At 39.6% G+C, this 15,849-nt stretch overlaps 1 protein-coding gene across 2 annotated transcripts in view; it reads right to left on the reverse strand.

Moving 5' to 3' along the window:
• The window catches only part of LOC126240546 (myeloid differentiation primary response protein MyD88), a 132,389-nt gene that overhangs the window by 83,802 nt on the left and 32,738 nt on the right, over positions 1 to 15,849 (reverse strand). For both annotated transcript variants that reach the window (XM_049947933.1, XM_049947934.1), the window contains 2 exons: positions 8,078 to 8,262; positions 3,908 to 4,003 (listed from right to left, as the gene is read on the reverse strand). In XM_049947933.1, the coding sequence (XP_049803890.1) occupies positions 3,908 to 4,003; positions 8,078 to 8,262 (281 nt within the window). The remainder of the gene's footprint in view (positions 1 to 3,907; positions 4,004 to 8,077; positions 8,263 to 15,849) is intronic.

A 15,849-nucleotide genomic window follows, 5' to 3' on the forward strand; every position in this document is an offset into this window, starting at 1 on the left:
AGTATTGGAACAAGGTGTAGTTGCCGGGATATTGATATTTGTGGGAATGAAGAGAAAACATCTTTAAAAATGAACCGAACAATGTGAAATAATATCATGAATTTATGATACATCCTTGTATATATATTTCCAAGCACATAATTTGGAATGGATTTTTTGGCAGAACATTGCAGTGCCTTGGTGTAAACGATACTTGATATAGGAATGTAATCTTTGTGTACTTTTTATTGTTCATTTTCGTTAATTGCTAAAAAAATGTTATTTGATTTAGTTACCCTTGAAAAGTCTACATACAACTGTCCAAGAGCAAAGGCAGGATTTAGTAAGTACAGTCTCACTCTTTGAAGCATTTGCCACTGCAACTTGTTTATAGTGATCTCACACACAATTTTAATATGTGAACTACTACTTGTCAACTGAAAAGGTATGCTTGGATCAATGGTGCTAAGTTTATCCATGGTATTAGAACAGTTTTCTCAGTGTCAATCAGCTGAGCTTTAATTGTAAAGACGTAAAACTTTCACACTTTTATAGTTTTAAATAATGACAGTTTGTGGAGTAGGTGTAATCACTGGGTTAAGAGTACTTATGGGAATGAAGAAAAAACATCTTTAAAAAGGAACTGCATGATGTGACGTAATAATCATGAATTTATGATACATCCTTGTATATACATTTCCACGCACATAATTCTGAACAAAATTCAATTACAGTAAGCACGTTAGGCCATAGTAGCAATACGTAAATCATAATTCAAGGTGAAAATGACAAATATGTTTGTCATTTTGGAAAGATTTGTTTAGAAAAGTCAATTTGTATGATAGGCAGAAATAATGGGCTACTGCAGTGGTCACAATTATTATCTATAACAATGCTGTATAGAAACTATCCAGCAAATAACAAATTATCTAGTAAATAAATCTGTAATATGATAACACAAAAAGTGAGTCTTTTATTCTTGAGTAAGAAGTTCGCTCTGTAAAATACAGGTATGAAGTTGAGCATCCTTGATGTCCTTTTGCCTCTGATAGTTAAAAGTTTCTTATGTTAAAATTTCCCACAAATAATGTTTTAGTGCAAAATTGATATGGAATGTCAGAAGCCAGTTAAAACACCTTTCAGATGATAACTCATTCATCCCTGGTACAATAGATAAGTGTTAAGGCAGTGAGATGTTGATCTGAGAAAGAATAGGTATAATCCTCTCAATGTGCTGTGGAAAAAGGGCATGTCTGTTGAAGCTAAAGGGAAGTGTCAGTTACTGCAAATTCTAAATGGCATTATTGTAGGTGCTCTGGATTCTGAAATTAGGTCATTAGTCAACAGCAAATTCCTTATCTCTTCAGAAACTGTACATATATCCTTTTCCCTATTTCGGTGAACAGATGTTACTAAATTTCAAAAACTCAAGTATTAACTCCATTTTTAAAATTTTTTTGCCTGTGTTATGCTCCAGCTATTACTGTATACAGGGTGAAAATTATTGAACTCTATGAAATAAAGATCATCGTAATTTCTGAAAGGTTTGCGTTAGGACATTCAAACTGCACAGTTGGCCATGGGGCACGATTGGAATTAGTATGGTTTGGTTTAGCGATGAAGGCCACTTTCATTTCAATGGGTTCATCGATAAGCAAACCTGGCACATTTTGGGGACTGAGAATCCACATTTCACGATCGAAAAGTCTCTTCACCCCAACGGATGACTGCATGGTGTGCTATGCCCAGCCACAGAATAATCAGCGTGATATTCCTTGATGGCATGGTGACTACTGAACAGTATATCAAGGTTTTGGAAGATGATTTTATCCACATTATCCAAAATGACCCTGATTTTGAAAAGTTCGACACCTCAAAGCAGGAGCGTGATGTCCTGGAGGAGCACTTTGGGGACCAAATTCTAGCTCTGGGGCACCCAGAGACCACTGGCATGGGCCTCAATCGGCCGCCATATTCTCCGGATCTGAACATATGTGTCTTGTTTTTGTGGGCTATGATAAAGACAAGGTGTACAGCAATGACTCAAAAATGGCTGCCAAGCTGAAAACAGCCATTCAGGAGGTCATCGAAAGCAACGACATTCGGACACTTCAGTAGGTCATGCAGAATTTCTCTATCCCTCTGTGCCCACATCATTGCCAATGATGGCAGGCATATCAAACATGTCATAACATACGTCTAAGTTCCTGTAGTGATGTTTACATATTGAATACAGTGTGTGCATGCCGTAGTTAGTAACTAATTTACTTTTTTTCATATAGTTCAATAATTGTCACCTGCATGAGGACGACATACAAGCACTCCCCTTCTATCATAAATATAAAAAATTGTACAAATGCAGTGGTCACATGTTAGTTTGGCTCTTGGTAGAGCGTCATGGACAGACAGAAAAATCTGAACTGGCCAGTGCTTCAACATAGGCAGTAACTACCTGCAAAAGCTTGTAAGTAAAGTTTCAAGACCCACTATTTAGTGAAGATTATAGGAACATACTACAGCTCCCTATGCACTACACCCACAGTGATCCTGAAAAGAAGGTTAGGTTAATTACAATGTGCATAGATGCTTTAAAGCAGTCATTCTTCCCTGGCTTCATACATGAATGGAACATAAAGCAATCCTAATCTGTGGTACAACGATAAGTACCATATGCCACTAATTTGTGCATGGCTTGCAGAGTATGGATGTAGATGGGGATGAACAATTTTTCAAAGAAATAGTGGAACGAACTAAAACAAATAGAATTAAGTTATAGCAAAACAAAGATGGCCAAAAAGCAAAGTTCCAACATGCATTGGAGCTTTTCTTGTAAATTGTTACCAACATTCTATGATAAAAATATCAAACCACAGCACTACAATGCTGATAACAGTCAGTCACTCATATTTGGATTTTTTAAATTACGTTTGGCATTTCAATGTGCAATGCAGAGAACTCTTAACATTCAGCACATAGCTGGTAGACTAGTATCATGGGTGCAGCATCTTGTTGACCTGCTGGTGCATGCAGCAATAGCTGTAATTGCAGACTTATGTATAAATGATAGTGAAAACAACAGTATTTTTAACACTGCATTCATGTAGTGTGCTACTGTTGCAATATGCTAAACATTACACCTTAAGACCTTGTGCCACTGTGCTCTCAAACAGCAAGCAAAGCAACAGCTGAACTTCACTGGGAAAGAGAACAAGCAGTGCAAAAACAGCCAATGTCTCACTTCCAAATGAACAATACTTTTTAGACAGGAATGATGACGGCAGTCCTCTGGTAAAAAAATTGTGAGAGACAAGGGACTGTATTATTCACTGGAGTATAAGTGATGTATTGGCAACTCGAGTTACATTAAAGTTGTTACATATCCTGCCGAGCAAACATACCTGTTTATTCACAGAACACCACTTTAATGTAACATTATTCTGCGTTAGTATAATGACTGCTGTAGGTGAAATGTAAATTTCTGATATATCTGGCTGTAGACAACAAACAAACAAAAATTGTTTGTAAATATAACCCATGAAATGAATAAACCACAATTCACCTACCCTAAGTTGTCCAATTATTGTATTTTAATATTAAGGAGTATCTGGAGTAAGCTTTGGATCAAAGAGATGGGTGCAGGCCCTCTCCTGTCAATGTTTGTGGAACAGAATGATACCCTGCATTTTGAATGAATCCTCTGCAAATGATTCACTAATCTCTCTCACACACACACTCACACACACACACACACACACACACACACGCGCACACACACACACACACGCGCGCGCAACCTATCTCCATAGAATCACAGCTTTATCGTGGGGTAAAAGTGGCGAAACAGTATATTAACAACATTCCTTCTACACATTTCTTACATTTTCTTGAACAACTATACATTATGCATAACACATAGCATCATACAAACCTCTGGTAAGTATCTGCTTATCTGTTTCCACATCTAGAACAGAAGCTGACGAGGAAGCCCTCTCAACAGATTTGAGGTATTCAATGGCATCATTTTCTTGATGGATAAAAAAGAAAGGGGACAAAAATCAATATTTCAAATTAGAAAAGAAATTTAAATGTCAGAAATTATTTTCTTTTATACTTACTGTTCCGAAATTACTTCCTGTGCAGAAATCTAAATTTCTCCTTTTAAAAGATAATAAATGACACTGTAATAAAATGATTATATTAAAAGTGTAATGAAGGGAAAGAAGGAAGGTTAAACACTATTTTTATACAAATGCAATATACTTATCACTTCATAAAACAGATTTCAGCAATGAAACTCAGTGTTCATGTCAAATCACACAGCACAAATCCTGAATGCACTTTTGCAATTTCATCTTTGTTGGAACAATGTAAGTCCTATGGTAAAAATCTACATCGCGGGCAATGTCATTACCTACTGCAAGCATGGTAAGAATCTAGATTACAGACAGTGCCATTACCTACAAGTTTGGTGAAATATGCAAGCATGTGAAGCATTACTGATCCCCCAACTTATCTCAGAAGATACATGAATAAAGACATACTGAGTCAAACTGGGGTGGAGGGGGGGGGGGGGTATGTCAAAACTTGACTAAAAGAAAGGACTGATTGAGTTTCTTAGTCATCAAGGAATAGTTAGTCTGATAATTGAGGGAAACAGGTCAGCATGCACACGCGTGTGTGTGTGTGGGGGGGGGGGGGGGGGGGGGGCATCACAAGTGTATGAAAAGGGGAGAAGAAATTCCAGAGAAGAGTAAGTCTTCACTACAGTTAGCAGATTATTTATCAAATGGATGTAGGGTTCCGTACTTATGATATGATGAAGAGACTTGTAGAGGATACACTAGTATGGAGAGTTGTGTGAAACTAGTCTCCAGACTGAAGATGACAACAACAACACGTGTTCCCATTGGTACACTCACAGATGCACCATCTGAAAGTCAAGATATCTACATGGAGTGGCAAACAGATGTCCCACATCTGGAGAAACCAAGTGTGAGTTGTTCCAGTGGTACTGGTGTGGATGGGGTATCAATAGATAGTGGTACACCTGCTATTTTCAGTAAGCGCAATGGCTTGGTTAGGTGAGATGAGCACTGCACATTTTTCCTGGAGAAGTATTTTTGTAAAGGTGATTTTGCAATTACTACTCAGCAAGCATTTCATATTCAGTCCGAACTTGGCCAACATGATTCTGTTCCTGATAGAACAATTATTCGAGTATGGGTATCAAACTTTAGAACATTGGATTCTGCAGTGAAAAGAAAATCTACTGGCTGACCTTGGACTGCAACAACACTGGTGCATGTGAGAGCATCCAACCAGGGATGGCTAGAGGACAAATGTAAGGATGTAGAGGCACATATCACTAGTGGTAAGATAGATACTGCCTACAGGAAAATTAAAGAGACCTTTGGAGAAAAGAGAACCACTTGCATGAATATCAAGAGCTCAGATGGAAACCCAGTTCTAAGCAAAGAAGGGAAAGCACAAAGGTGGAAGGAGTATATAGAGGGTCTATACAAGGGCGATGTTCTTAAGGACAATATTATAGAAATGGAAGAGAATGCAGATGAAGATGAAATGGGAGATATGATACTGCGTGAAGAGTTTGACAGAGTACTGAAAGACCTGAGACGAAACAAGGCCCCGGAGTAGACAACATTCCATTAGAACTACTGATGGCCTTGGGAGAGCCAGTCATGACAAAACTCTATCATCTGGTGAGCAAGATGTATGAGACAGGCGAAATACCTTCAGACGTCAAGAAGAATATAATAATTCCAATCCCAAAGAAAGCAGGTGTTGACAGATGTGAAAATTATGGAACTATCAGTTTAATAAGTCACAGCCGCAAAATACTAACGCAAATTCTTTACAGACGAATGGAAAAACTGGTAGAAGCCGACCTTGGGGAAGATCAGTTTGGATTCCGTAGAAATGTTGGAACACGTGAGGCAATACTGACCCTACGACTTATCTTAGAAAATAGATTAAGGAAAGGCAAACCTACGTTTCTAGCATTTGTAGATTTAGAGAAAGCTTTTGACAATGTTGACTGGAATACTCTCTTTCAAATTCTGAAGGTGGCAGGAATAATATACAGGGAGCGAAAGGCTATTTACACTTTGTACAGAAAGCAGATGGCAGTTATAAGAGTCGAGGGGCATGAAAGGGAAGCAGTGGTTGGGAAGGGAGTGAGACAGGGTTGTAGCCTATCCCCGATGTTATTCGATCTGTATATTGAGCAAGCAGTGAAGGAAACAAAAGAAAAATTCAGAGTAGGTATTAAAATCCATGGAGAAGGAATAAAAACTTTGAGGTTCGCCGATGACATTGTAATTCTGTCAGAGACAGCAAAGGACGTGGAAGAGCAGCTGAACGGAATGGACATGGTCTCGAAAGGAGGATATAAGATGAACATCAACAAAAGCAAAATGAGAATAATGGAATGTAGTCGAATTAAATTGGGTGATGCTGTGGGAATTAGATTAGGAAATGAGACACTTAAAGTAGTGAAGGAGTTTTTCTATTTGGGGAGCAAAATAACTGATGATGGTCGAAGTAGAGAGGATATAAAATGTAGACTGGCGATGGCAAGGAAAGCATTTCTGAAGAAGAGAAATTTGTTAACATCAAGTATAGATTTAAGTGTCAGGAAGTCGTTTCTGAAAGTGTTTGTATGGAGTGTAGCCATGTACGGAAGTGAAACTTGGACGATAAATAGTTTGGACAAGAAGAGAATAGAAGCTTTCGAAATGTGGTGCTACAGAAGAATGCTGAAGATTAGATGGGTAGATCACATAACTAATGAGGAAGTATTGAATAGAATTGGAGAGAAGAGAAATTTGTGGCACAACTTGATTAGAAGAAGGAATCGGTTGGTAGCACATATTCTGAGGCATCAAGGGATCACCAATTTAGTATTGGAGGGCAGTGTGGAGGGTAAAAATCACAGAGGGAGACCAAGAGATGAATACACTAAGCAGATTCAGAAGGATGTAGACTGCAGTAGGTACTGGGAGATGAAGAAGCTTGCACAGGATAGAGTAGTATGGAGAGCTGCATCAAATCAGTCTCTGGACTGAAGACTACAACAAGAACATGCTTAGCTCCCTCTCCCCACCCCCGCAAAAAAATTGTTTTGGTTCAGAATGGCGGACACACACACACACACACACACACAAGGGGGGGGGGGGGGAGAGAGAGGGGGAGAGAGAGAGAGCGCAGGGGCATTTTTAAAAAAAGACAACATGCAGCTGTCAAAAATTTTTACTATACAGGTCTACCACAACTAATATCTATTCTGATGCAATATTAACTAGAAGAATTTAATTCTATCTTTTTATATGCAATATCAAACTTTTATATATTACCACATCCACAGCAAAGCCAGAAATTTTGCAAAAGCTGTTTTCTCATTCATTACAAAGACTTGTGTTTCACCTACCTTTACCTCCTCATCGCTTACTTGCGAAAGAAGAAAAATACTTATTTTAAAAGCTAAACAATAATGGAAATTTCTGGGTGGAATAGTACGTAAAATAAGGAATACGCAGTCACTTACCTATACAGGACTTGTGTGTGGTACACACAAACAAACAAGTAGTAGGAAACAGTTGACATTAGATTTCAAGCTTTTGCCCTTTTTCTAGTAGGAGTAGGCATGAATTTGTGTACTCTTAGCAGAAAAAGAGCAAGAGCTCAAAAGCTAATGTTACTGTTTTCTATCACATGTTTCTGTGCACCATGCACATATTCTCTATAGGTCAGTGGTTGCTTAGCCTTATTTTACACATTGAAGTATAACATATAGAACAGAGTGTTAATGTAATAACATTTAAATTCCTAATCTGTCTATAAACAATTGCAATCATCTGCCATTGTTACAAGTATAAAGCTCCAAATACAATAAAATTTGAATCTTAATGATTTTACCTTCATTTGAAAGTAGCTGTCAGTAAGTGATACAAGAGAAAGACAGTTTTGTCACATTTATGAATGCAACCTTTAATAATCCATCAGCAACTATCTAAATATTGTCATATTACAGATACAAATATTTCTACACATAGCTGAAGAACATATTGTACTGACTTACTCATTACAACTTCAGTGTCATCTACAATGTCCCATCGATCGAGCTCTCCCAAATACTTCTGTAGTAATCCTATGGAGTTCTCTTGCCATTGCTTTAAAACTTGTTCTGTAGGATTTGGGTTTGAAGAAACCTGAGGAATTTTTTCACCGTGCAGGCCAACCAACTGTGCCAGTCCTCTCCAGTCCCTAAGAAGTATATAAATTGCTGTAAACTTTTTACATAAAATATTTGGCTATCCACAGATAACACTACACAATGATTTGGTGAGATGCATTTGTCTTGCAAATAATGGTAGTTTGCTCTTTATAGCTTTCCTTTGGAAACTACATATTCCTTTCAGTTATGATGCAAGTGCAGTCACAACATTTTGGGTTCTGGCAGGATACACACACACACACACACATACTTACTGATTTTGTAACTGACGATTCAATGAAGGAGCACAGTAAATGCCAAAAGAAAAGAATACTAATCTCTGCAAAGCCATGAGCATAGGGGCACAGCCTCCTCACTAACCCCCCCCCCCCCCCCCAATCGGTCAAAGAAGCTAGCTACTGTGAAGGAGCTCTGTTTGTTGGCATGCTTTATATACTGATAGTATGATTATCGTTTACGCTAGTTGCATCAACTAGATCACCATACAAGAGACACAGTACAAAGGTAAGGAATATAGTTTATTACTTATCTCATTAAAGCAATGAAAAATCCAGGATATTGTTAAAAGTAATTTCATTTTTATTAAAGGTGCACATGTTTTCTTACACCTTTTGACAGACTGCTGATGCATGTAAAAATATGAGAATCAACAGTAAATGAGGGAACTGTTTTATAATGTCCTTAGTACCACTGCATTTTATAAACATATCTGTGTAGCTGAAAAAACAGATGAGGTATTCCATAAATCCCAGCATGAGACAGAGCTTCCATGGATGTGGAACAAGTCAGATTAACTGGCAGAGCAGCCACTGTCAGCTAATTCTGTAAAGAGTACCAGTGACTAATTCTAACATGGGCTACCCTACTAAAAGTGAGAATTATGGGAATTATTTCTGGATTATTTTACTATATTGGTTATATCAGAAAAGTATCAGCAATGCTTAGTATATTGTGTGGGACAGAAAATTGGCCATTCTCTAAGTGGGGAACCCCTTTCGAGAAATGCACATTTTTGACACTGTGGGAGATCAAAGTTCAATAACAATAGAATCAAAACTGATTATAAGCCTGCTATGGAACCCATTACTCATCAGGCATATTCACAGACCAAACCTAACAGTGTTCTCGCACATGTGAGTCATTCTCCATCATAATTTGATAGTCTTGTCATGTACCGGTGCAGTACCGACGTCGACAACATTAAAACTTGTACCAGTACACAAGTAATGAAACAACCAATATGCTGCAGCGTACTGCACAGTTGAGGGCATCGGAGGACCTGCTGGATGATCGCCCGCAGAAAGATTTCCCAACAAAACCACTCCCCATCGCATTGATGCTCACAGTCACCAAGTAAAGACTATGAGGGACCAGAAAGCTGCAAGTAGTTACCACATTTACTGCCTGGAGTTCTTCCCAAATTGTACAAGGGTTTGAAAACTTCTCGAAGTAAAATGACTCACCTCAGTGAAACTTTTTTATTTTTCAATGTAGTTTCCCTGTACATCAATGACTAGCTTCCAGCAATGTTCCAATTCCTTGATCCCATAATGAAAATTAGATTCCTCCAGGCCTGCAAAATACAGTCAACTTCAGTTGTTAGTTCTTCATTCGAAGAGAATCTTCATCCACTGAGGAAACTTTCGAACTTTGCAAAGAGATGGAAGTCTGGTGGAAGCAAATCGGATGAATAAGGTGGGTGTAGCAATAATATGTACTTTATCTCATATTTTTTATATATTATCATTATTTTATTATTTATATATATTTATATAATAGAGGGAAACATTCCACGCAGGAAAAATTATCTAAAAACAAAGATGATGTGACTTACCATACGAAAGTGCTGGCAGGTCGATAGACACACAAACATACACACAAAATTCAAGCTTTCGCAACCAACGGTTGCTTCATAAGGAAAGAGGGAAGGAGAGGGAAAGACGAAAGGATGTGGGTTTTAAGGGAGAGGCTAAGGAGTCATTCCAATCCTGGGAGTGGAAAGACTTACCTTAGGGGGAAAAAAAGGACAGGTATACACTCGCGCGCACACACACACACACATATCCATCCGCACATACACAGACACAAATGTCTGCTTGTGTCTGTGTATGTGCGGATGGATATGTGTGTGAGTGCGTGCACGCGAGTGTATACCTGTCCTTTTTTCCCCCTAAGGTAAGTCTTTCCGCTCCCGGGATTGGAATGACTCCTTACCCTCTCCCTTAAAACCCACATCCTTTCATCTTTCCCTCTCCTTCCCTCTTTCCTGACGAAGCAACCATTGTTTGCGAAAACTTGAATTTTGTGTGTATGTATGTGTTTGTTTGTGTATCTATTGACCTGCCAGCGCTTTCGTATGGTAAGTCACATCATCTTTGTTTTTAGATATATTTTTCCCGCGTGGAATGTTTCCCTCTATTATATCTCATATATTTTTGCCATGGCGATGACATGTGTGTGTGGGTGCGCACTGTCTTGATGAAAGAGGACCTCCTTGCTTATCAAACTTGGTCTTTTTTATATATCTTCTGCTACAGTTGGCACAGGAGGTCAGCGTAGTATTGTCCTGTGATTGAGCAGTAGAAAATAATCTATCGGCAGAATACCTTCTGCATCCCCGAAAACTGATGCCATGACCTATCTGGATGACCCTATTACCTGTACTTTCTTTGGTGGTGGTGAATCAACATGTTTCCGCTGCTTTGACTGTTGTTTTATCTCTAGAGTGTAGTAGTGGACCAAAGTTTCACCTGTTGTCATAAAGTAGAGCAAAAAATCTTGCTGGTAGTCCACACTCAGCTGCTGCCTTTGAACAAGACTTTTTATACAACTTTGAAGGGGTTCCACACACCACACTGATTAAGTGTGAATGCACAAGCTGTGATTATTTGTGATTAGGTCATCTAGATAGACCACATCCAATGCCAGCTAGACTGAAGAATCAATACACCTAATTTTCCTTGGAGAAGCTCTTCCTTCCTTTCAGACAGGGGTGTCACAACAGGATTGTCAGGCAGTGTGGCTGCAAAACGAAGGAGCTACAGCTCAGTTTGATGCCAATGTATGACACCACCTGGATGCTATGAACCCAAACTGATAAACTGGCAGAGGTCAACCACAGCCACCAGATCTTATACCTCTACACGTACATACACAGTCAATTTGATGAGCACGGCAGAGGACATAATAACATGTGTCACAGTGACACCCCTCAGCATAGGCTTAACCCACGGCCAGGTGGGCAAACCAGCTTCCTGACCAACTGCCATAGCACCAGCTGTCCACACATGCTCTGCCTACCGTATTTACTCGAATCTAAGCCGCACCTGAAAAATGAGACTCGAAATCACGGAAAAAAAGTTTTCCCGAATCTAAGCCGCACCTGAAATTTGAGACTCGAAGTTGGTCCATTGTAATATGAGACACAATTTAGGTCGAATGAATGACGATACAGCTACAGTAGTTTGGTTCGAGTCGTAAGCTTAGCAGTTAAGCTTTACCAGGTAGCCATTGCTATGCGTCAGGCACTCCATCCGTATTTATACGGGTACCCTTCCTTTTTCACGTGCTTCATCTGGTTTGAATTGATTGCTTATTTTTCTTTGCTCTGATAAGTGCCATTCTCTTTGCTATATGTGTTTACGTCACTCTAAGCTGAAAATGCATTACTGTACTGTGTCATGCATTGTTTGTCGCATTCTGATAATGAGGGTTTACGGCCTGTCACCGCTCGTGGCATGGCTTGCTTTTGTGCCCGCTACCGCCGCTTACAATTTGAAAAAAAAATAAAAAAAGAGAGGAATCTTCTCATTAGCAAAACAATGGCAAGAGACTGCTATTTGTTTTTACTTCCACTGCTGCTTTCTTTGATAATGATGAACAAGAATCAAATAATGAGCTGCAAATGATAGAAGAAGTTCTTAACGAGAGTTTAGCGAAAATTTTTCTCCGTTTGAAAATCTTTGCAGGCGCCTCTTTAGTACATTACATTCTGCATATCTTAGATTTAAAAATCTAGTCAATTCATTTCTGACTGTATCACTATTAGGCATAAGAATAATACGAATATAAACATGACATGATATGTATATTCTTCCGCCTTTGCTGTTGTCTCACTCTAGTTTCGTAGTTTATTAGGCAGGCAGAATTTAAATGAGATAGCAGCAAACACGAAACAATACATGGCAAAATGTTTATATTCGTATTATTCTTATGGTGAAGAGAATACTGCATGTGATTCACAATTCATAAAAGTTCCTATTAGCAACCATCTCTTCTCGCAGGTAGGAAAAAAATTCAGAACGTAGAGTTGGCCATATTGACAAACATCCCAAACAGTCTTGCCAGTTGGATTTTCGTTGTACATTGAAATGCTGCTACATTCGAAGATGAACAATACGGAATTTGTATTTACTTCGTTGGATAATGTATGAAAATGCAGTGGTCGAAACTCGTGGCGGAGAAGAAAGCTCGTCTTTCACCTTTCTTTTTTTTTTAATTTATTTACTGACGCAGAGGTTTTGGCGCCAGTATTTATCTTTGTGCCTACAAAGCATGCCTGTGTGGCGCTACATATATTCGACGGCAGAAGTTAGTTGTGGCGGCAGCTACCAACATTTTTCCGAACTTCCGCTTGCTTTGCACTCGATTCTAAGCCGCAGGCGGTGTTTTGGATTACAAAAACTGGAGAAAAAGTGCGGCTTAGATTCGAGTAAATACGGTAACTGCAGACTCCTGATGTCAGCACCATGTGTGCTGGGTCGCAAGCTGACACTGTTCTCAGCTGAGCCAGCACCCCCACCCGGCGACCACATCCCGCTGTGGCCATGTATGCCACCTTTGGATTTTCTGAGGCAGCTACTGCTGTCTGGGGTTCAACACACACCTTCAAGCCACTGCCAACAGCCATCATTTGAGAATGCATTTGATAATGAAGAATTTCTGAGCCTATGACCACCGAGGAACTGTTAGTTCCCACCCAACATCCTGCACGCCATCCTGAGTCAACTGTCCTGGCACATAATAGTGTCTGCTCCCCACCCCCAAAACACTTTTACACATGGTACCATTTACCAGAGTTCTTTCCTGTCCCAATTGTTTATGAAGCATGGGCAGAACGACTGCTTACATGCCTTCGCGTGTGCTGTACTTAGCCTAATTTTGTCTTTACAGTCCATACAGGAGCGATGTTTAGGATGCTGAAGACTATTTCTAGGTAGTTTTCATGTAATACTGGTTCTTGAAATTTTGTAGTAAGGCTTTTACTTTGTTACCTTCAATTTCATTTCAAATGTCATCCATGAGTGACTGGACAGCCTTCACATATAACCAGAATTTCTTTGGGTTTTGTGAGAGATCTTTTAATGATACTGTGCTACAGTAGACACTGAAGGATTCTCACAACACTTTTGACAGCTGAAATGCATTTCATTCAGTATCTCTCTACCTATAGCCCAACACTTTTTCCTTCTTCTTTTTGTGACCCCTATTATGCACTAGTTTCTGTTTCTTTAAAAGGTTCCCGCCCCCCCCCCCCTCTCTCTCTCACTCTCACACACACACACACACACACACACATAGTGAATGTCTATAATGGAGGGTCCCTTCCACCATGAACTCTTCTACTAGTTACATAGCTATCGACAACATGAACATCCTCAAAGAGATCTGGTTTGTGTGTCGCTATTAGGTTAGGATATTTCCATCATGAGTGGGATCCCAAACTATTAGATCTAGGAAATTTTAAAGTTGATAGTGTTGGGTTTTAGCCACTTTCTGGCAATATATTATATGACCTCCACCGAGTTTTTGCACTACTTCGAACCATGGACTTTGTTGTGAAAGCTTTGGCAACTGATCACTCTGATTTTAGTTGTTATATCTGTGGGAGTTGTTTCTTTGAATCCTACCCTAGAACTTTGGTATCTCCTACAGGTATCATTATCTTGTGTACATTCCAAACACAGCCAGCCACATTGGTACCAGCCCGTGATGTGTACTGCACCCTTGACCCATTTAGGGGGACCCAACAATTCTCAACCCTTTGACATAAGTTCAGGAAGTCAAAGAAGCTTCAACATCTCTGGTTCAAGCCTTCAACTCAGCTCTGAACCAGACAGCTCCAATCAGTTCTGGGAACAATGCAACAGACTGTGAGCTTTGTTGAAATTGTGAGCAAGGCTGGTCTTCCCAATTCTCTTTGCCAGTCATTAAAATGCCCAAATGCAACTTCTGACTCCCAGATGACAAGCATAATTCAATCCAGCATACGCCACATTCTGCAGTTGGTTGCACACTGTTCCTTCAATGCTACCGGATCAGTGTCTTCAATGCATTTAACAAAGCCTCTAGGTATATACACAGAGCGCACAAGGTGATCCGTCCAAAGCTGGCGTTTCACTAGGGGTACCATCATTCGCTGCAAGCTTTAAATGTTCGTGTTAACATATCTCTACTCTTTTGTGTTTGCTTTCCCTTGACAGAGCACATGGCGTTTTTCGCAACAGGTTACGTAAGTCTCACTGACTCAGGTTCAGTTTCAGTGGCAGGTAGTACGTTGAACTTGTTGGTTAAGGGAATGGGTGTAATAACCTGAGTTCTCCCTGATCCCTGTGTCCCCCGCACAGAGCCTCTAGACCTGTCACTAACGTGCCTTCAACATGCCACTCACCATCAAGTGGACAAGCGGTGATGGATCCTGTACTTCCAGCCAATGAGATAATAACGGTTGGAGAGGCTAGTACTTGAAATGCAACTGGTATCTCCAGTACATATCTCTCAGCATTTACCCCATACACCCTTTCATTGCAGCTCCCAATCACTTGATACCATTACGAGTGATTTCCAGCTTCTTACAATCAGCAACTATCTCACTCCATGCCAAAGAATAGCATTCACAGTAAGGCTCAATCTTACTCTTGCAATGTTTCTCTGAACACTAAATAGTTTACTTTAGACTAGTTTTTCTGATATTGTTTTAATTTCAGGATCTATTATGCTAAAAGTATTATAATATATAAGAGTATGTTGTCTCATCTTTTATTCTGCTGCTGCTTCAGTAAGCTGACTTATAAATGCTCATTGGGGAATTTTGCCCACACGTTCAGTGATCCCTTCTAAGTAAGGTCTAATAGTTGCTGATGAGTCATCTGGGTTGTACAGGTATGGACGTGGTCGAAGAAACTTTTCGGTTCTCAGTGTTTTGTTCAGAGCTGTGCTGGACATCTTCGAAGGTGCTTCTGGTACCAGAGTCTTGCCAACTTGTCAGGAACTCAAAAGTTTTTTCGACCACAGCCATACAGCCTGGAAGACTCGTCAGCAACTATGACATCCGGTCGTGAAAGCCTTCATTGTATTGATAGTCTAATGGAACAATGTTCTATACTGTTGCTGTAATACTGAACGCACAAAGGAAGGGAAGGGAAGGGAAGGAAGGAAGGAAGATGTAGAGTTTAACGTTCCATTGACGGTGCGGTCATTAGAGACGGAGAACAGTTCAGATTACAAAAGGATGAAGGAAATCAGCTGTGTTATTTTTCAAAGAACCCATCCTGGCATTTACACAGAAAATCTAAATCTGGACGGACGGACAGGGATATGAACCTCTGTCATCCCAA

The sequence above is a fragment of the Schistocerca nitens genome, chromosome 1 (assembly GCF_023898315.1).
Source record: "Schistocerca nitens isolate TAMUIC-IGC-003100 chromosome 1, iqSchNite1.1, whole genome shotgun sequence".
NCBI classification, from domain to species: domain Eukaryota; kingdom Metazoa; phylum Arthropoda; class Insecta; order Orthoptera; family Acrididae; genus Schistocerca; species Schistocerca nitens.